The 22,101-nt window shown below is 39.5% G+C and overlaps 4 protein-coding genes across 4 annotated transcripts; all 4 read right to left on the minus strand.

The window, feature by feature from the left end:
• Positions 1–434: 434 nt before the first annotated feature.
• Positions 435–2,927, minus strand: LOC310746655 (olfactory receptor 10A4-like). Its single transcript, XM_083580635.1, has one exon. It carries the CDS (start codon positions 1,895–1,897, stop codon positions 941–943), a length of 957 nt encoding a protein of 318 aa, XP_083436761.1. The 5' UTR covers positions 1,898–2,927; the 3' UTR covers positions 435–940.
• Positions 2,928–8,444: 5,517 nt separating this feature from the next.
• Positions 8,445–9,401, minus strand: LOC310746656 (olfactory receptor 10A4-like; the record flags this gene model as incomplete). The annotated part of the gene is made up of 1 exon (XM_083580636.1): positions 8,445–9,401. One exon carries the CDS (start codon positions 9,399–9,401, stop codon positions 8,445–8,447), a length of 957 nt encoding a protein of 318 aa, XP_083436762.1.
• Positions 9,402–15,007: 5,606 nt separating this feature from the next.
• LOC310748600 (olfactory receptor 10AG1-like) lies at positions 15,008–15,964 on the minus strand (the record flags this gene model as incomplete). The annotated part of the gene is made up of 1 exon (XM_083584452.1): positions 15,008–15,964. The coding sequence occupies one exon, from the start codon at positions 15,962–15,964 to the stop codon at positions 15,008–15,010; it is 957 nt and encodes a 318-aa protein (XP_083440578.1).
• A 2,150-nt stretch (positions 15,965–18,114) lies between these two features.
• LOC310748601 (olfactory receptor 10A4-like) lies at positions 18,115–19,071 on the minus strand (the record flags this gene model as incomplete). Its single annotated transcript, XM_083584453.1, has 1 exon — positions 18,115–19,071. The coding sequence occupies one exon, from the start codon at positions 19,069–19,071 to the stop codon at positions 18,115–18,117; it is 957 nt and encodes a 318-aa protein (XP_083440579.1).
• Positions 19,072–22,101: the final 3,030 nt, after the last annotated feature.

Raw genomic sequence — 22,101 nt, forward strand, 5'->3', positions numbered from 1 at the left:
AAGCGTGGCTGGGCGCCAATCAATAAAGCAATAAATCTATCGGAAGACATTCTATATCACAGGGAAAGACAATGCAGCTTTCCAAAGCAAAGTCGTAACATGCAGGTATAGATAACTGTGAGCAGGTATCATAAATTGTAGTCGAGTTCTCACAAAGAGAATATTAAGAAGTAAACCTTTAGCTGGACTGTATCACTTCTACCTTGTGGTGGTGCTACAGATGACGAATTGCAGGTTCTTCTTCTTCTTCTTCAAAAACAAACAAACAAACAGACAAAAAAACCTTCCACAATGAATATGTCTGAGAAAAGGTTAAGTGTGTACACTCCTAGCAAAAATGTGTGTCCTCCCCCCCTTGTTCAAGGAATATTTGTAAGGATCATCAAACCTTATACCAATCTGAAAAGGTGCCATTCAGAAATAGCTCACGACACAATACTGTCTGTCAGAACTAGGTCTATGAGTAAATATATCTTAAATATTTATTAACCAAAGTTTTCAAACATTTTATTATCAATTAAAGTACAACCATCCAAGTCCTTTGCTTTTTTTCAACATCTTATTTGCCAGCTGAACTAAATTTCTCCTGTACCTCCAGTAGTGGATTTATATACATGAAACTTTTTTCATGCAAAAATAAAAAGTAAAAACCCCTTCACAATACACAATGAGCATGTCAGAGAGTTGGCTTGAGCCAACCTTCATGTAATATTGTGCCATTCAGAAACAGTTTAATACTCCTCTACAATTGTTCAGACACACAGACTATGAGTGTATTATATAGGCTTAATATCTATTAACAAGAGTTTTCAAATATTTTATTTTCATGTTACAACTTTCAAACTTTTTTTCAAATTTTAAAAATAAGAATGGCATTCTGTGAACAATGAGTAAACTGTTAGGGCTTAAAACAACTCTCCCTACCCAGTTACTCAAATGTTCAATTAGTTGAGTCTTGGGCAGAGAAGATTCTTGTAACTGTCTTCTTAAATGCTCCTTTTACTTCTTTATTTCTTAGGGTATATATTATGGGGTTTAAAGCAGGTGTCACAACAGTGTACATAAGAGAAATCATCTTGTCACTCTCCGGAGTGTAGCTGGACTTGGGCCTTAAGTAGGCAAAAAGGGCTGTCCCATAGAATAATGTCACTACTGTGATGTGTGAGGAACAAGTGGAAAATGCTTTCCTCCTTCCCTCTGCAGAAGGAAGTCTGAGAATGGTTGAAATTATACGGCTATAGGAGAGGATGATCAGCAGGAATGGACTCATAATGAAAAGGACAGACACTGTCATGACAACAATTTCATTTTTAGTGGTGTCTGTGCATGCCATTTTCACCAGTGGTGGGATATCGCAGAAAAAGTGCTGAATGCGTTTAGAACCACAAAATGGTAAGCTGAAGATCCATGTTGTTTGAGCAACTTCCACTGAAATGCCAATAATCCATGATGCGGCTGCCAGCTGTGTACATACTTGGTGGTTCATGATGACTGTGTAATGCAAAGGATGAGATATGGCAACATAGCGATCATATGCCATGGCTGCCAGAAGGCAGCATTCTGTCAGCCCCAAGATGGTGAAGACATACATCTGGGCTGCACATCCAGCTTTAGAAATGCTTTTATGCTCTGTTAACAAATGTATCAGCATCTGGGGCACCACACTTGTGGTGTAACACATTTCTAAGAATGATAGGTTCACCAGGAAGAAATACATTGGCGTCTGAAGAGAAGGGTTGAGTTTTACAAGCAGAATTATGAGCAGGTTCCCAACTAAGGTGATCATGTATGTTGCCAGAAAAATGAAAAACAGCAAGATTTGCAGTTCAGCTAAGTCTGAAAACCCTACAAGGATGAATTCATTAGGTTTGGTCTGGTTCTCTCCTATGTCTTCCATAGAATGGATATCCTATATGGAAGAGGAATAGATTGATACTGGGCATTAATTAGATCAAATAAGTATAGTATAGTTACTCAAATACATTGTTTTATTACAGTCCAAAGACCCACAAAAAAAATTCAGAAGCAAAATGCAGGAGAGATACAAAGAAAAGATACCAAGACAGTTACTATGTTTTATCCAGAGCATGTTGATTTCTTTTTCTTATTACCTCTGAGAATTTTTTTGCCACGGTCTGCGTAATATCATTTGACTTAACTTTGAGAAGACACTTGCGATGGAAGATTTCAGAAATGGGCAAGTGTGGAGGATTCCAAGGAGGAAATTGCAAACACTTTGTTCCTCTGTTATTGTTTTGCTTGCTGCAGCACTATGGTAAATTAATCTCTTTAATGGCTTAGCATTTCCTCTCAATCCAGACCTTATGTGTAAACACCATATAATGTATTTGTTTGCCATCACTCAACTAGCCATTACACAGAGACGGAGGCCTAACTCAGCCTTTTCCAGGAGCGCCAGCTAGTGGGAACCGAGGGACCTTGGGTCTCCCCCCAAAAAAAATTAATAAGGGGGCCATGCCCCCTGAATATCCCACAGTGACATGCTCATGCCATGTGTGCAAGCTGTGTGGTGTGTGCGTGTGATGTGAGCACATTGCATGGAGCCTGCCCCCTCAATCGCAAGGGCAAGCCTGTGTGCTTGGCCTTTCCCCTTGATACTTGCTTTAACAAGGTTTAATTTTTTTCATTATCTGGAAAAAACCTCATCCATTCTTTATGAGTTTAAAGGGGTAAAGGTAAAGGTAAATGGTGGCCATTGTATAAAAAGACAAACTTCTAGCTGGCAGGTTCCTGCAAAATATGACTGCATATGGATATAATTGTGTTCCAGGACTTGTTATTGACTGCTTTGTTGCACATCCATGGAATCTTGATCTTATTATTCATATCATTATTTTTAGCAATATTTTCTTTCTTAAGTTGTGGATCATATGATGTGAAATGGGCAAACCATTGTTTGCTTTTGTATCTCCGAAGCATCTGTAGTTTTACATGAAATAATATAAATTATTATTATTATTATTATTATTATTATTATTATTATTATTATTATTATTAATATTAATTATTAATTATTATTTATTATTATTTATTATTATTATTATTAAAAAGGAACCAACTGTACTGCAAACTGAGAGCCAAACTCCAAATGTTGCACAAGATCACTAACCCTAATCCTAAATTAATCTTCCTATGTCTCACACCACCACCACTCCAAAAGCAGTGATGGAGAGGAGTGTCGCCTTAGACAGGAGTTGTAGTATTGGGGGATGAGGACTAAGCCATTCCACTCACACCATTTCCTCAGTTTAAAGCTAAACCCCTAGCACAGTTATTACATGGGGCTCAGATTTGGACAGGCACTCACCTTGGATCAGTTTGTTGTCCATACCTCCCAATCAACTATAATTGTGCAACTTGATTTTTCCTGTATGTGATTGAATACCACCTCAAATAAAAATAATCCAGAAGAGCTGCTGATAAGCACACAAAAAATACTATAAATTATTTATGCTTAGTCAGAAGTATGCAATAGGAAGCACACAGATATGCACAAGTTGATTCTCTTAACTCTTTTCATTTTACTACAAATTAAGGAAGAGTGTCCAGATCTTCTTAACCCACAAATTAGACAAAACTGCTGTCATTGAGATGTAACAAACCAACCTTATTCTTACTTTACACAAGAAATAACCACTCTTTCTTCCTTTGAAGCAGCACACTGCGATGCTGCAAACAAATACATGTTAATTTATATCTTCCCATCCTTGATGTAACTAAATTCTTTAGAAAAGCTTTTGGGAATGTTCCACTAATTAATCATTGGGGTCTAGAGAAGTTGCAAAATATTTACACAGTAAATATGAATGATGAAATAAGTGCGTGAAAAGAAGTTACCTCTAGAGATGTGAGAAATTACAAATGGCTTACATAAATCCCAACATTTTAAGGCATTTAAGACAGTTTAGCCATACAATTAAAAATTCACCCATCTGAAAAAAAAAATGTGCAGGAAAATAGTCGGGGGGGGGGGGGCTTTCAGCATTTGTAAACCATGTTGGATTGATTAGAATAAAATGAATGAAGTTGGTAAAACAACCAACAGTTTGAATGCCATACAGGTGCGGCCGGTTCCACCCAACATTGTGGGTGCCCACTGCATGTGTTTGATTTCATGTGCGCCTCACACATGATATCGCATGGCGGAAGGAGGCCCGATGGGGCCCGTCGTGCCCTCAGAAAGGCTCAACCGGGCCTGCTGTGGCTGTGATGGGCTCTGTCAGGTCTTCCCAAAGTCTGTTGCTGCAGTGGGAGGGCCCGACAGAACCCATCACAGCCGCAGCAGGCCCTGTCTGTCCTTTCTGAGGGTGTGATGGGCCCCATCAGGCTTCATTCCACTGTGTGGGCTGTGGAATAATGAGGGGACCCGACCCCTCCTTGAAAATTTTCATGGGGCCTCGGCTCCCATGGCCCCACATAGATGGCACTCCTGATACCATCCATTGTTTTCAGTGTGCTGTGCACATTTCTGAGTTTCACAGGACTCTTCATCCATCTGAGCATTCAAGATCTAAGGAAAGTTGCACAAGATTTCCTTTAACTATATGGAGAAACTAAGGAACTTCAGGTAGAGGTGTCAAAGTAGCACTAGAGAGAGCTGAGGAAAGGAACAATTCAAGACAGTACTGAGGCCAAAGCATAGCTTGCTTTTTGCCTTTATATCAGGGATTTACAATCTTTTTAAACCAGACAGCACTTTTAATTTGGAGAAAGTGCCAAGCATAACATAGTTGCCATGGGGGGCGGGGGGAGTGTGATGTAACACAAAAATGGCTGCTGTGGGGAAATGGCATGGCACAAAATTGTAGAGAGTGCCAGTCCTTTTTTTCTGGGGGGATGCAAGGTTATGCATACCCCTAAACATTTTGTGAATCTAAGTTTGACCTATGTATGAACAGCTGCTGACATGTAGCATTGTATGCAATTGACTCTCCAGTTCAAAATCAAGGAATAAGCCAGGTAGTGTGGTCCAACCAAGGTCCATGAATTAGCCTTATATGTGGAGAGAAACATGTGAATAGGCCTACAGGCCTACAGTCTCCAGAAGGCTATCTAAAAGGGAAAGTGGCCTTGGGCTGAAAAGTGTTGCCGACTCCTGCAATAAGCAAAAAGAAGTAACAATCCTTTTCGCCCCCTTCCAGATATAGTCTTGGTATTATTTAGAACAATCTGATATGTGCTTATATTTAAATAAATCAAAACATGAAATGGCAAAGAGCTGTGCAAGCATACCGAGCTCTTTAATATTTTCTCATCTGTATTGCAGGCAAGACAACAAAATCATCCAAAGTAAAGCTGTAAAATCAGCAATAGAATACTGAAGGGATGCACAAGAAACAATAGCCTAGTAATCACAAAGAGAATATTAGGAAGTATCTAGACTGCACTACTTGTATTTGCAGGTGGTCTTTCAGATGACAGAGGGGGTGGTGTTGGTAGGGTTGGCAAATCTGATAATTTCAGTTCCTCAAAGTTTCTCATCCCCCCCCCTCAAACTGTATGCATTTTTCCCATCAGTATGCATTTTTTAACTATTCATGAAAATTCACCAGCATTTTAATATGAGTATTTCCTATTATGCAACATTTTGTAAAACTATTTTCTGGTATACAATACATGTTTGTATGTTGTTTTCACTAATATCTGCATTTTATGTAGATCTTTTATACACCTTACTGTGCTTCAACAAGTCATCATGAAATTGAGGAACAAACTTCAAGCATGGCTATGTTACAGTTTTTGTATTGTTCCAGAAAGTAATTCAGTCAGTTTGTGATTATCTGGTACATGGATAAAATTTCTCTTTCATCCCTAGTGGTGGGTTTATATAGGTGATAAAACCAATTAACCTCTGCAATAGACAATGAGGTGTTCTCCCAGCTATCTGTCTTTCTACACCAGGAATATTATATGAAACATTCAGCCTTCATGTAAACTTCTGCCATCCAGAAACAGTTTACCGCTCCTCTTTTGATGATCAGACGCATGCCTATGATTAAATGTATAATTAATATTTATTAAAAATAGTTTTCAAATATCTTAATTTCAATGAAATTACAAATATAAAACCTTTTTTCTTTTAACTTCATAAAATCAGAAAGGCTTTTTGTGATAACTTTGTTATGAGTTAGTGCTTAACAGTATAGTTAGTCCCTTAATCAACAGTCATGATTTCATACCTATCAACATTTTTTTCTGATGAGAATAGGGGCATCCTATTTTACTGTGATTTCTTTGTTGCCAAATGTTCAGTTGATTGGATCATGTGCAGAGAAGAATTTTATATCTGATTCTCAAATGCTCCCTTCCCTGCTTTTTTCTTAGGGTATATATTATGGGGTTTAAAGAAGGAGTCACTACAGTTTTCATAAAATAAATAATTTTGTCACTCTCTGGAGTGCAGCTGGATTGGGGCCTAATGTAGACAAAAAAGGCTGTCCCATAGAATAATTTCACTATCATGAAGTATGAGGAGCAGAATGAAATTTAAGGGTAGCCCAAATCATATGGATTTAGGAGACAATGATCAGCAAGAATGGCCAGCAACTTCATATTTGGAGGTCTCTATTCATACCATTTTTACTAGTGGAGGGATATCATAGAATAAGTGCTGCCCAAAATTAGTTCCTGGCATTGGGTTGGTCGACAGTAGTACCTCTTGAGTTGTGTGAAAACCACTCTGAATGAGTATTTACAGACAGAGAAGGCAGTCTTTGAGCTGGAGTTAGATTGAAAGATAAAGGTTATTGACTTTAAAGTATACAGAACTGGAAAGCTGAATTTTAGTATAGGAGTAGTGGAGTTGTGAGGGAATGCTCTACTTAAACCTCAGTCAAGTAGGAAGAGGATGTATCTTCTAGTGAGAGAAGAATAATGTCAAACTAGTTAGAAGGGGAATGAGTGCTGATTCCCTGGTCTGATATTCTACGTCAACTAGTTAAAAGGTAAAGGACCCCTGGATAGTTAAGTCCAGTCAAAGGTGACTATGGGCTGCATACACATCTCACATTTAAAGCCAAGGGTGTCATCGTTTATTCACAGACAGCTTTCTAGGTCATGTGGCCAGTATGACTAAACTGTGCGAAAACCACTCTGAAGGAATATTTACAGCCTACTGCCTACAGAGAATATATTTACTGCATACAGAGAAGGCAGTCTCTGAGCTGGGAGTTAGATTGAAAGATAGAGGTTATTGTCTTTGAAGAGTATACAGAAATGCGAGAACTGGAAAGCTGAATTTTAGTATAGGAGTAATGGAGTTGTGAGAGAATGATCTACTTAAACCTCATTTCAGTAGGAAGAGGATGTATCTTCTAGTGAGAGAAGAATAATCCCAAACTAGTTAGAAGGGGAATGAGTGCTGATTCCCTGGTCTTTTATACTAATTCTACTAGGTAAAAGGTAAAGGACCCCTGATGGTTAAGTCCAGTCAAAGGTGACTATGGGGTGCACACTCAGCTCGCTTTTCATGCCAATGGCATCATCGTTTATCCACAGACATCTTTCTGGGTCATGTGGCCAGCATGACTTAACTGCTTCTGCTGCAACGGGACACTGTCACGAGTGCCAGAGCACATGAAAACACCATTTACCTTCCTGCTGCAGCAGTACAAATTTATCTACTTCCAGTGGTATGCTCTTGCACTGCTAGGTTAGCAGAAACAGGGACAGAGCAACGGGAGCTCACCCTGTTATGCAGGTTTAAACCTCAGACCTTCCTATTGATATGCTCAGGAGACTCAGTGGTCTAGACCACAGCACCACCCACGTGCCTAGCTGCTAAGTCTACTAGAGATTTCTCAAGGTTGGGAATCTGAAGGATAATTGGCAAATTAGAACTCACCTGATAGAAAGTACCAACCTGTTTCAGAATCCCCAGTTATTGAAACCTAAATTGTACCATGTCTGTGATAAGTTTAAGTAACTGAAGAAAATCAAAGCTGTACACTAAACAACTTATTGAAAACCTGAGACATCTGATGAGTTCAGTGTGTGTATAGTTTGCTGTTTCTTTGAAGATTTCCAACTCCTGTATTATTTCTGTTTATTATTCTTGTTGTGAATTAAATCCATTTTCTGTTTAAATTCCATACAGCAAGTCTCCGAGTATGAGGATTTTTAAAGAGGAAAAATACATTAAAAGTAGAAGTAAACTAATCATGCTGTTGAGGTTCCTGTACAGCAAACAGTATAAGAAATCTAATAATCAAAGAAGTTACAGATTTATGGTTAAACCAAAGAATCACTCCAAAATTATTGCTGAGGTACAGGCAATATAGATTGCTAGGTTGGAATCAGGTTCATTTCTGCAATAACTCTGTTATGAGATAGACCTTAACAATATACCTACAGACCCTTAATTACCAATGATATGTTCTGTGCTTCTTGGTTTTTCTTGTTGCCATACTCCATGGTTCATATTTTCAATTTGTTGTGTTCTGTACAGAGAACAACCGTGAAACTGTCTTCTTAAATGCTCCCTTCACTTCTTTATTTCTTAGGGTATATATTATGGGGTTCAAAAATGGACTGACAACTGTGTACATGAGAGAAATCATTTGGTCACTCCGCGGAGTGTAGCTGGACTTGGGTATTAAGTAGGTGAAGAGGGCTGTCCCAAAAAATAGTGTCACCACCATGAGGTGTGAAGAGCAAGTGGAGAAGGCTTTTCTCCTTCCCTTGGCAGAAGGAAGTTTGAGGATGGTTGAAATTATACGGATGTAGGAGAGGATGATCAGTAGGAAAGGACTCATGATGAAAATAGTAGACACTGCCATGACAAGAATCTCATTTTTGGAGGTGTCTGTGCATGCCATTTTCACCACTGGTAGGATATCGCAGAAGAAGTGCTGGATGTGTTTAGAACCACAGAAGGGTAAACTGAATATCCATGTTGTTTGAGCAATTTCTACTGAGATGCAAGTAATCCATGATGCAGCTGCAAGCTGTGCACATACCCGGCGGTTCATGATTACTGTGTAGTGCAATGGATGGCATATGGCAACATAGCGGTCATATGCCATAGCTGCCAGGAGGCAACATTCTGTCAGCCCCAGGATGGTGAAGGCATACATCTGGGCTGCACATCTTGCTAGGGATATCCTTTTATGCTCTGTTAACAAATGTACCAGCATCTGGGGCACCACACTAGTGGTGTAACACATTTCTAAGAATGATAGGTTTACCAAAAAGAAGTACATGGGAGTCTGAAGTGAAGGGTTGAGTTTTATGAGCAGAATAATGAGCGTGTTTCCCAGCAAGGTGATTATGTATGTCACCAGAAAAACAAAAAACAGCAAGATTTGCAGTTCAGCAAGATATGAAAACCCCTCCAGAATGAACTCATTCAGATTGGTCTGGTTCTCACCTAGTTTTTCCATAGAATGCTTATCCTGTATGGAAAAGGAAAAGACATATACAGATCATTAATCAAATTAGGTAATTATAGTAGAGCTAGCTGGAGCATCCAAAAGGCCCATCTAGTGCATAATCCTATTCTCACCATGGCAAAACAGAAGCCTACATGAAGCCCTCAAACAGGACAATAATGCAATATCTTTCTCCCCAATGAGGATTTCTTTCTGTGACTATGAAAGAAAGATGGCTAGCAGTCATTAGGATAATCTTACTGGAGGCAAAAAAGTTCCCAAATTTTCCCACATTCCTTCTCAGAGTTTGGAGTTCTAAATTAACTGGCTTTCTCCCTGGAAATAAAACCAATACATTCAAGAATCCTCCCATGGTTCCTTTCAAATTTCTCAATCTTTCAATGAGCACAGTGTAGACACAATTTAGTTGCATTTTCAGCTTCCTCATATATCCCTTCTCTCTCCAAGTGCATCCACATTGCTAGTGTACAGGTGTACATGTTGAGAAAAAAGGATGCAGTAAAGAAGCTGTGTTATGTCCCCCCCCCCCCCCGTTGACCAAAAACAGTGGTCAATGATGCAGCTCTTTAAATATTAACAAATCTATTGTTACATAATAGTTCATGGTCAACAATCCACCAATGCTACTGATGACTTATACGAATTCCTAAAAAAGCATAAAAGAGTAAACTTGATCCAGTTGTACATGCATTTGGATTAAGGTTATCACCAGTTGTGTTTTATCACTGTACAGAGCTGCTTTATATCTCAGCAAAGCACAACACTTTTAAGAATGCCATCACATGTTCAATACCATCACATTGTTATTATTGACGCTGCCAGAACTCATTCATGCAGATTATTTTTTAAGTCATAAAGTAATATATTTGCCCCTTGCATCAAAGCTTTTGAGGCTGGGATGGAGAAGTTGAGGTTTTCCAGCTGTTAGTGGACTATTTTCCATGGACAATGGAACTCAGATTCCACTAAAACCTGGGGGTCACCCAAAGATCTCCCACCCATGTTTTACAGCATGCTTCAGTATAAGCTCATCTGATCTGTTTGGTGAAGCAGACTTCAAATTGCAACCTCCTATTAGCCATGAAATGGAAAGCACTCAGGTACAATGGGTTGTACTCTGCTCTTCCACTCACAGAAGAGATTCTACTTGTGCATTGGAACTTAGATTCTCCTGAAGCACCCCCACACACTCAAAACCTGCTCTAGGAGGTTCAGCGACCTTATGGAGCACACTAGGGGAAGGGGGGGCATGTGATCAGAAAATGAAACTGAAGTCCCATTGCTTGAATGCTATGAGCACTGTAACTTTTCTTCACTGTGATCTGTGGCTTTGTAGGTAGAGTAAGGTAAGACACTGAAAAACACACACTAGTTTGATTTGAATCGTTTATATTTCTTTATTTCTTCATTTCTTTCATGGCTTGAATTTTTTGGTTGTAAAATAAAAATGAAGATAGATAGATGATAGAGATAGATAGATATAGATAGATAGACAGAGAGGGATATATATATATATATATATATATATATATATATATATATATGATAGACGATAGATGATAGATGATAGATAGATAGATAGATAGATGATAGATGATAGATGAAAGATAGATAGATGATAGAATATCTCACAGTTGAGATTCTCCTGACAGTATCTAGCTATAAAAGTGTCTCTCTTCATTACAGACACACATACCAGATTTAAAACACAGTCAATTGTGAGCAATAGTTCTTTGATTTAGATGTAACAATCATACCTTACTCCCATAAAATCTTACTTTGCAAAAGAAGTAACTGCTGTTTCGTGCGTCAGAGCGGTGCACAATGATGCACCAAACAAAGATATTTTCATATATGTGATCTCATTCTCAATGCAACTGAATTTTGAAGGAATACATTTGGGAATTTTCTGCTAACTAATCTGTGGGGGTTAGGATGGCTAAGAAAAAAAATGCATTTAATCTTGGGTGATGCAAGAAATTACAATTACTTCCAGAAACCTCACATTTTTATAGGGATTGAAAATACAGCTTTTTAATGCAATCTAAATTTCACCCATCTAATTTCCTGTGGGTAAAAGGGGCTGGCCTCAAAACCTCTTTCAGGTTTTTTTCTACAACCAAGCAGTATATAAATTTTATCAAATAAATGAATGGATGGATAAAAAAGACTAGGTAGTCATGTTTGATTAGAATAACATGAATGGAGTGGGTCGAGCAGTGCATTGTATGCATACCAACAGCTGCATCCAGAACACTATAGAAGGACTTGAGTTATACACAGTCTTTCATCAGTCTAGATAATAATCTAAGGCAAATGAAGACCAGCTTTGAAGGGAGTGGAAGTTGCGGTTCAGCATGGCTGTAGTTAATCGGGGTGGACTCCCGGCTCCAGCCTGGCTGTGGGAGGAGCACTGGCTACTGGAGCTCAACCACAGTTGTAGCCACAAAATGACACTTGCTGAAACAAAGACAGTTTTCAGTGCCAAAAGCTCATCACTGAAGGAGGGCGTTGGTGGCTGCAGTGGCAGTAGGGCCCTGGGTGGTACCTAACGTTTGTGTGGGATATACTCCCCACAGGGCAGAATTTTAGTAAAATCTAAAACGTGGTCATACACACACTTTGTGTGTGTCAGAACTAGGTCTGTGAGTAAATGGATACATAAGATTTATTGAGAAAAGATGTCAACTGGATGACAGCAATACACCAGAAAAACCATTGTTACTGAGTGTGCTTCACACTCAGCTGTTGAATAATCATGTAAGACGCATGTAAAAAGCAGGTTCCTGTACAGCAAACAGTCTGCAAAAAGAAATAATCAAAGCACATGTGGATTTATAGTTAAAAGCAAGAATCCCTCCCAAATGATCACTGATATACAGACAGTCCAGGTTGCATTGGGTTGGGATCTGGTTGGCTTCCTGCAATAATGCAGCCACGAGCCGCATTTGAATGAAATATTGACATCTCCTTAATCAGCAGTTACGTCTTTGGTGTTTACTTTTCATCTTTTTTCTATGCTGTATTCTTCAGATATTCAGCTAGTTGGGTTTTGTGGGTTTTGTTTTATTATATGCTTTCTGCACTTCTTCATTTCTTAGGGTATATAGTATGGGATTTAAAGCTGGAGTGACAACTGTGTACATAAGAGCACTCATTTGGTCACTCCGTGAAGTGTAACTGGACTTGGGCATTAAGTAGGTGAAGAGGCCTGACCCAAAGAATAATGTCACCACCGTGAGGTGTGAGGAGCGAGTGGAGAAGGTGTTCCGCCTTTGTTCAGCAGAAGGAAGCTTAAGGATGGTTGAAATTATACAGACGCAGGAGAAGGTAATCAGTAGGAATGGACAAATGATGAAAGAAATGGTCACTGCCATGATTGCAATCTCATTTTATAGGTGCATACAATTTTCACCACTAGTAGGATATCACAAAAGAAGTGCTGGATGTGTTGAGAGCCACAGAAGGATAAGCTGAAGATCCATGCTGTCTGAGCAATTTGTACCCAGAAGGAAATAATCCACGCTGTGACTGCCAACTGTGTACATACTTGGTGATTCATGATTTCTGTGTAGTGCAATGGGTGGCATATGGCAACATAGTGATCATATGCCATGGCTGCCTGGAGGCAGCATTCTGTCATCCCCAGGAAGTTAAAGGCATACATCTGAGCTGCACATCTAGCTTTCGGAATGCTTTTATGCTTTGTTTACAGATGTGCCAACATCTGGGGCACCACAATAGTGGTGTAACCAATTTCTAACCAAGAATGGTTTACCAGAAAGAAGTACATGGGAGTTTGAAGGGAATGGTTGAGTTTCACAATCAGAATTATGAGCATGTTCAGAACTCTGTTGCCAAATGTTGTGTTGGTTGGATCATGTGCAGAGAAGATTTTTATTACTGATTCTCAAATGCCCCATTCACTTATTCTTTTCCTTAGGGTATATGTGATGGGGTTTAAAGCAGGAATCACTACAGTGTTCATAAAATAAATAATATTGTCACTCACCAGAGTGTAGCTGGATTGGGGCCTAATGGAGGCAAATAAGGCTTTCCGATAGAATAATTTCACTACCATGAAGTGTGAGGATCAGAATGAAATTTAAGGGTAGCCTAGATCATATGGATGTAGGAGACAATGATCAGCAAGAATGGACAGCACCTTCATATTTGGAGGTGTCTATACATACCATTTTTTACTAGTGGAGGGATATCACAGAATAAGTGCTGCCCAAAATTGGTTCCTGGCATTGGGTTGGTCAACAGTAGTACCTCTTGAGTTGTGTGAAAACCATTCTGAAGGAGTATTTACAGACAGAGAAGGCAGTCTCTGAGCTGGAGTTAGATTGAAAGATAAAGGTTATTGACTTTAAAGTATACAGAACTGGAAAGCTGAATTTTAGTATAGGAGTAGTGGAGTTGTGAGGGAATGCTCTACTTAAACCTCAGTCAAGTAGGAAGAGGATGTATCTTCTAGTGAGAGAAGAATAATGTCAAACTAGTTAGAAGGGGAATGAGTGCTGATTCCCTGGTCTGATATTCTACGTCAACTAGTTAAAAGGTAAAGGACCCCGGGATAGTTAAGTCCAGTCAAAGGTGACTATGGGCTGCACACACATCTCACATTTAAAGCCAAGGGTGTCATCGTTTATCCACAGACATCTTTCTAGGTCATGTGGCCAGCATGACTAAACCGCTTCTGCTGCAACAGGACACTGTCACGAGTGCCAGAGCACCTGGACACACCATTTACCTTCCTGCTGCAGCGGTACAAATTTATCTACTTGCACTGGTATGCTTTCGCACTGCTATGTTAGCAGAAGCTAGGAAAGAGCAATGGGAGCTTACCCTGTTATGCAGGTTTAAATCTCAGACCTTCCGATTGACAAGCTCAGGAGGCTCCGTGGTTTAGAACACAGCACCACCCACGTGCCTAGCCACTAAGACTTCTAGAGATTTCTAAAGATTGGGAAGGATAACTGGCAGATTATCCTTCCCAAGTCTTTCAGAACTCACCTGACAGAAAGTACCAACCTGTTTCAGAATAACCAGTTATTGAAACCTAAACTGTACAATGTCTGTAATAAGTTCAAGTAACTGAAGAAAATCAAAGCTGTACGCTAACCAACTTATTGAAAAGCCTGTGACATCTGATGAGTTCAGTGTGTGTATAGTTTGCTGTTTCTTTGCAGATTTCCAACTCCCATATTATTTCTGTTTATTATTCTTGTTGTGAATTAAATCCTTTTCCTGTTCAAATTCCATACAATAAGTCTCCGAGTTTAATTTTTTTTAAAGAGGAAAAATACATTAACAGTAGAGTAAACTAATCATGCTGTAGAAGTTCCTGTATAGCAAACAGTATAAGAAATCTAATCATCAAAGAAGGTACAGATTTATCGTTAAACCAAAGAATCACTCCAAAATTATTGCTGAGGTACAGGCAATATAGGTTGCTAGGTTGGAATCAGGTTCATTTCTGTACTAACTGTTATAAATTAGACCTTAACAAAATACTTACAGCCATTTAATCAAAAATGATATGTCCTGTTTTTATTTATTTTTCTTGTTGCCATACTCCATGCTTCAAATTTTCAACTTGCTGGGTTCTGTACAGAGAACAACCGTGAAACTGTCTTCTTAAATGTTCCCTTCACTTCTTTATTTCTTAGGGTATATATTATGGGGTTCAAAAATGGACTGACAACTGTGTACATAAGAGAAATTATTTGGTCACTCCGTGGAGTGTAGCTGGACTTCGGCATTAAGTAGGTGAAGAGGCCTGACCCATAGAATAATGTCACCACCATGAGGTGTGAGGAGCAAGTGGAGAAGGCTTTTCTCCTTCCCTTAGCAGAAGGAAGTTTGAGGATGGTTGAAATTATACGGATGTAGGAGAGGATGATCAGCAGGAAAGGACTCATGATGAAAATAATAGACACTGCCATGACAAGAATCTCATTTTTGTAGGTGTCTGTGCATGCCGTTTTCATCACTGGTAGGATATCACAAAAGAAGTGCTGGATGTGTTTAGAACCACAGAAGGGTAAGCTGAAGATCCATGCTGTCTGAGCAACTTGTACCAAGAAGCAAATAATCCACGCTGCGGCTGCCAACTGTGTACAGACTTGGTGATTCATGATTTCGGTGTAGTGCAATGGGTGGCATATGGCAACATAGCTATCATATGCCATAGCTGCCAAGAGGCAACATTCTGTCAGCCCCAGCATGGCGAAGGCATACATCTGGGCTGCACATCTTGCTAGGGATATCCTTTTATGCTCTGTTAACAAATGTACCAGCATCTGCGGCACCACACTAGTGGTGTAACACATTTCTAAGAATGATAGGTTTACCAAAAAGAAGTACATGGGAGTCTGAAGAGAAGGGTTGAGTTTTATGAGCAGAATAATGAGCGTGTTTCCCAGCAAGGTGATTATGTATGTCACCAGAAAAACGAAAAACAGCAAGATTTGCAGTTCAGCAAGATATGAAAACCCCTCCAGAATGAACTCATTCAGATTGGTCTCGTTCTCACCTAGTTGTTCCATAGAATGCTTAACCTGTATGGAAAAGGAAAAGATATATATAAATCATGTATTAAATCAGGTAATTATAGTAGAGCTAGCTGGAGCATCCAAAAGGCCAATCTAGTGCATAATCCTAATTTCACTGTGGCAAAACACAAGCCTACGGGAAGCCTTCAAACAGGACAATAATGCAATAGCTCTCTTCCCAATAGGATTACTGTCTGTGACAATGGAAGTAAGATAAAGGGGGGAAGGGGGGCATGTGATCATAAAATGAAACTGCAACCTCCTATTAGCCATGAAATGGAAAGCACTCAGGTACAATGGGTTGTACTCAACACTGCTCTTCCTCTCACAGAAGAGACTCTACTTGTGCATTGGAACTTAGATTCTCCTGAAGCACCCACACACACTCAAAAACTGCTCTAGGAGGTGCAGCGACCTTATGGAGCACACTGGGGGAAGGGGGGGGCTGTGATCAGAAAATGAAACTGAAGTCCCATTGCTTGAATACTATGAGCACTGTACCTTTTCTTCACTGTGATCTGTGGCTTTGTAGGTAGAGTAAGGTAAAACACTGGAAAACACACACTAGTTTGATTTGAATCGTTTATATTCCTTTATTTCTTCATTGCTTTCATGGCTTGAATTTTCTTGGTTGTAAAATAAAAATGAAGATAGATAGATGATAGAGATAGATGATAGATAGATAGAGAGAGAGAGATTGATAGATGATAGAATATCTCACAGTTGAGATTCTCCTAACAGTATCTAGCTATAAAAGCATTACAGACAAACATACCAAAATTAAAACACAGTCAATTGTGAGCAAAAGTTCTTCGACTTAGATGTACAATCATACCTTACTCCCATAAAATCTTACTTTGCAAAAGAAGTAACTGCTGTTTCGTGCGTCAGAGCGGTGCACAATGATGCACCAAACAAAGATATTTTCATATATGTGATCTCATTCTTCATGCAACTGAATTTTGAAGGAATACATTTGGGAATTTTCTGCTAACTAATCCATGGGAGTAAGTATGGCTAACAAAAAATATATACATTTAATCCTTGGGTGATGCAAGAAATTACAATTACTTCCAGAAACCTCACATTTTTATAGGAATTGAAAATACAGCTTTTCAATGCAATCCAAATTTCACCCATCTAATTTCCTGTGGGTAAAAGGGGCTGGACTCAAAACCTCTTTCAGGTTTTTTCTACAACCAAGCAGTATATAAATTTTATGAAATAAATGAATGGATGGATAAAAAAGACTAGGTAGTCATGTTTGATTAGAATAACATGAATGGAGTGGGTCGTGCAGTGCATTGTATGCATACCAACAGCTGCATCCAGTACACTATACAAGGACTTGAGTTATACACAGTGCTTCATCAGTCTAGATAATTATCTAAGGCAAATGAAGACCAACTTCGAAGAGAGTGGAAGTTGCGGTTCAGCATGGCTGTAGTTATTCGGGTGGTCCTCCTGGCTCCAGCCTGGCTTTGGGAGGAGCACTGGCTGTTGTGGGGCACACTGGCTGCTGGAGCTCACCCACAGTTGTAGCCACAAAATGACACCTGCTGAAGCAAAGACAGTCTTCAGTGCCAAAAGCTCATCACTGAAGGAGGGTGTTCGGGGCTGCAGTGGCAGTAGGGCCTTGAGTGGCACCTAATGTGTGTGGGGGAGATACTCTCCACTGCCTTCCCCACAGGGGAATATTTTAGTAAAAATCTAAAACGTGGTCATACACCTTGTGTGTGTCAGAATTAGGTCTTTGATTAAATGAATGCCTAAGATTTATTGAGAAAAGGTGTCAACTGGATGACAGCAGTAAACCGGAAAAACCATTGTTACTGAGAGTGCTTCACACTCAGCTGTTGAATAATCATGTAAGACACATGTAAAAAGCAGGTTCCTGTACAACAAACAGTCTACAAAAAGAAATAATCAAAGCACATGTGGATTTATAGTTAAAAGCAAGAATCCCTCCCAAATGACCACTGATATACAGACAGTCCAGGTTGCATTGGGTTGGGATCTGGTTGGCTTCCTACAATAATGCAGCCACAAGCCGTATTTGAATCAAATATTTACATCCCCTTAATAAGTAGAAACGTCTTTGGTGTTTACTTTTTTTTTCTTTCTGTACTCCATTCAACAGATATTCAGCTAGTTGGGGTTTGCGGAGAGAAGACCCTTGCAATTGTTTTCTTATATGCTTTCTGCACTTCTTTATTTCTTAGGGTATATATAATGGGATTTAAAACTGGAGTGACAACTGTGTACATAAGAGCACTCATTTGGTCACTCCGTGAAGTGTAGCTAGTCTTGGGCATTAAGTAGGTGAAGAGGCCTGACCCAAAGAATAATGTCACCACCGTGAGGTGTGAGGAGCAAGTGGAGAAGGCTTTCCGCCTTTGATCAGCAGAAGGAAGCTTAAGGATGGTTGAAATTATACGGATGTAGGAGAGGATGATCAGCAGGAAAGGACTCATGATGAAAATAATAGACACTGCCATGACAGCAATCTCATTTTTGTAGGTATCTGTGCATGCCGTTTTCACCACTGGTAGGATATCACAAAAGAAGTGCTGGATGTGTTTAGAACCACAGAAGGGTAAGCTGAAGATCCATGCTGTTTGAGCAACTTGTACCAAGAAGCAAATAATCCATGCTGCGGCTGCCAACTTTGTACAGACTTGGTGATTCATGATTACTGTGTAGTGCAATGGGTGGCATATGGCAACATAGCGGTCATATGCCATAGCTGCCAGGAGGCAACATTCTGTGAGCCCCAGGATGGTAAAGGCATACATCTGGGCTGCACATCTAGCTTTGGAAATGCTTTTATGCTTTGTTAACAGATGTGCCAACATCTGGGGTACCACACTAGTGGTGTAACCTATTTCTAAGAAAGATAGGTTTACCAAAAAGAAGTACATGGGAGTTTGAAGGGCATGGTTGAGTTTCACAAGCAGAATTATGAGAATGTTCCCAACTAAGGCAGTAATGTATATCACCAGAAAAAACAAAAACAACAAGAAGTGCCATTCAGCAAGGTATGAAAACCCTACCAGGATGAACTCATTTAGACTGGTCTGGTTCTCAGCTAGCTCTTCCATAGAATGGATATACTGTATGGAAGAGGAAAAGGCAGATCTAGATTATTAATTAAATCAGATTATTATACTATTGATACTAGTCTGGCTTGCATGTCACACCAGGCAAAAACATAATTTAGGATAAAGGAATTCTACATATCCATAGTTAGTCTGGAGAAAGTTAGGGCATTAGAGTGGATTCAAATCTCATGGCATGGCATGGCAGGAAAGTGATCAGAGAAGAACAAAGTAGATTAAATTTTCTTCCTGGAAGCCCCCATTCTCATATCTTGATGCTAAATTGTGGTTTGCTCAGCCGGGTATGCAGACCAAACCATTATCTTTCCCACTCACTCATTTTCAATCTTTCTCAGATTCTTATAAGTGAAGGAACGCACTGCATTAAAACAACACAATTTTGTGATGTGATATCATGGTCAGTGCAAACACATCATGAATAATGGTGCTGCTGGAAATCAAAACTAATCAGTTCATAAGTCAGATACAGTACGTTTCAAATTCTCAAATATATAGCATGCCCTAGTCCAATCATGTGAACTTTAACCCCAAATTAGAAACTGCCCTGAGATAACCCTGTCAGAGGAAAGGCAGTCTTGAAAACTGCTAAGTAAGAAAATATTTTGTAATTCAAAGCAAATCTGATTATGAGTTAATTTTCACTTTCTGTTTTTATATGGCTCTTAGTGAATTTATAGAATTATGAGGTGGTCCAATGACTTTTTATCCATTCTCTTATTTGTTTTCTTTAGCTTTTTCAAAACTAAAATCTCTCTAAGCAGTTAGAAAGCACAGATCCTGCCACACATATTCAAAATGAGGCCATTAATGTCACTGGAAACGACATAATGTGATTGTGTAACAACATCTCCAGGGGCTGCGTGGAATTGAGAGAGACAGAGAGGGGAGAGAGGTCTATCCCTGTTTGATTTTTTGCAGACTACACCTTCTTTTTCATTGGAAATCATGTGCAAGGAACCCTTTTAAAAACAAGCAGCTTGCTAAAAATTGTTTGGGTAACCTTGTATTACTGCATCCAATTTACTGAAGGTATTAATGACATTGCAAGCTAATCATAAATTTTGATAGAGTCAGTCTGCCAAACAGTAATCAAGAACAGTGGGTAGATGCCAATTAATATGTTGCACTCTTTTCTTACTACAGCTTTCAAAGCATCACAACATTCTTAACTGTCTTAAAAGCATAATAAATAGGCATAGCCTGTGACAGTTCCAGTGTGAGTCAACATAATTGTCATCTCTTGGACTAATGTGTAGATTTAAATTTGATTATTCATCAGCTCTCACACTTTCCAAATATCCCAACTGCAAGTCATCCACCTTGCAGGTAGAATAATTTAAAAAGAGAGGTCAAGTGGCACCCACAAGCCTGCTTTGAATCATTTGCATTTTATTCATTAATTATGTCTCTTTCCCTTTCTTTTCCTCATTTGTTTATTTCCCTCACCTTTACTTTTCTTGGTTATGATTCTAAATGAATCAAAATAAATATACATATGATCCCATTGATGGGAGTTTCCTAGGAAGTGGATCTAGTTGTCAACATTGCCATCCTTAATATACACACACCAGAATGGCTGCTTACTGTCCTGTCAGTGAGTGGCGGTTGCAGCCTGACGTGGCACCTCCTCTCTCCCCTAGACATGCAGCACCATTTTAGATTCATGATTACTGTATAATGCAATGGATGATATATGGAAACATATCATATGCCATAGCTGCCAGGAGGCAGCATTCTGTCAGCCCCAGGAAGGTAAAGGCATACATCTGGGCTGCTTTGGAAAGGCTTTTATGCTTTGTTAACAGATGTGCCAACATCTGGGGCACCACAATAGTGGTGTAACCAATTTCTAACCAAGAATGGTTTACCCAAAAGAAGTACATGGGAGTTTGAAGGGAATGGTTGAGTTTCACAATCAGAATTATGAGAATGTTCCCAACTCTGTTGCCAAATGTTGTGTTGGTTGGATCATGTGCAGCGAAGATTTTTATAACTGATTCTCAAATGCCCCATTCACTTATTCTTTTCCTTAGGGTATATGTGATGGGGTTTAAAGCAGGAATCACTACAGTGTTCATAAAATAAATAATATTGTCACTCACCAGAGTGTAGCTGGACAGGGGCCTAATGGAGGCAAATAAGGCTTTCCCATAGAATAATTTCACTACCATGAAGTGTGAGGATCAGAATGAAATTTAAGGGTAGCCTAGATCATATGGATGTAGGAGACAATGATCAGCAAGAATGGACAGCAACTTCATATTTGGAGGTGTCTATACATGCCATTTTTACTAGTGGAGGGATATCACAGAATAAGTGCTGCCCAAAATTAGTTCCTGGCATTGGGTTGTTCGACAGTAGTACCTCTTGAGTTGTGTGAAAACCACTCTGAAGGAATATTTACAGCCGGAGAAGGCAGTCTCTGAGCTGGGAGTTAGATTGAAAGATAAAGGTTATTGTCTTTAAGAGTATACAGAAACGCGAGAACTGGAAAGGCGAATTTTAGTGTAGGAGTAGTGGAGTTGTGGGGGAACGCTATACTTAAACCTCAGTCCAGTAGGAAGAGGATGTATCTTCTAGTGAGAGAACAATAATGTCAAACTAGTTAGAAGGGGAATGAGTGCTGATTCCCTGGTCTGATATTCTATGTCTACTAGGTAAAAGGTAAAGGACCCCTGGACAGTTAAGTCCAGTCAAAGGTGACGGGGGGGGGGGCTCATCTCACTTTTCAGACTGAGGGTGTAATCGTTTATCCACAGATAGCTTTCTAGGTCATGTGGCCAGCATGACTAAACCGCTTCTGCTGCAACAGGACACTGTCACAAGTGCCAGAGCACATGGAAACAAGATTTACCTTCCTGCTGCAGCGGTACCTATTTATCTATTTGCATTGGTATGATCTCGCACTGCTAGGTTAGCAGAAGCTAGGACAGAGCAATGGGAGCTCACCCTGTTATGCAGGTTTAAACCTCAGACCTTCCTATTGATATGCTCAGGAGGCTCCGTGGTCTA

The sequence above is a fragment of the Podarcis filfolensis genome (genome assembly GCF_964270895.1).
Source record: "Podarcis filfolensis genome assembly, chromosome: 13".
Taxonomy (NCBI): domain Eukaryota; kingdom Metazoa; phylum Chordata; class Lepidosauria; order Squamata; family Lacertidae; genus Podarcis; species Podarcis filfolensis.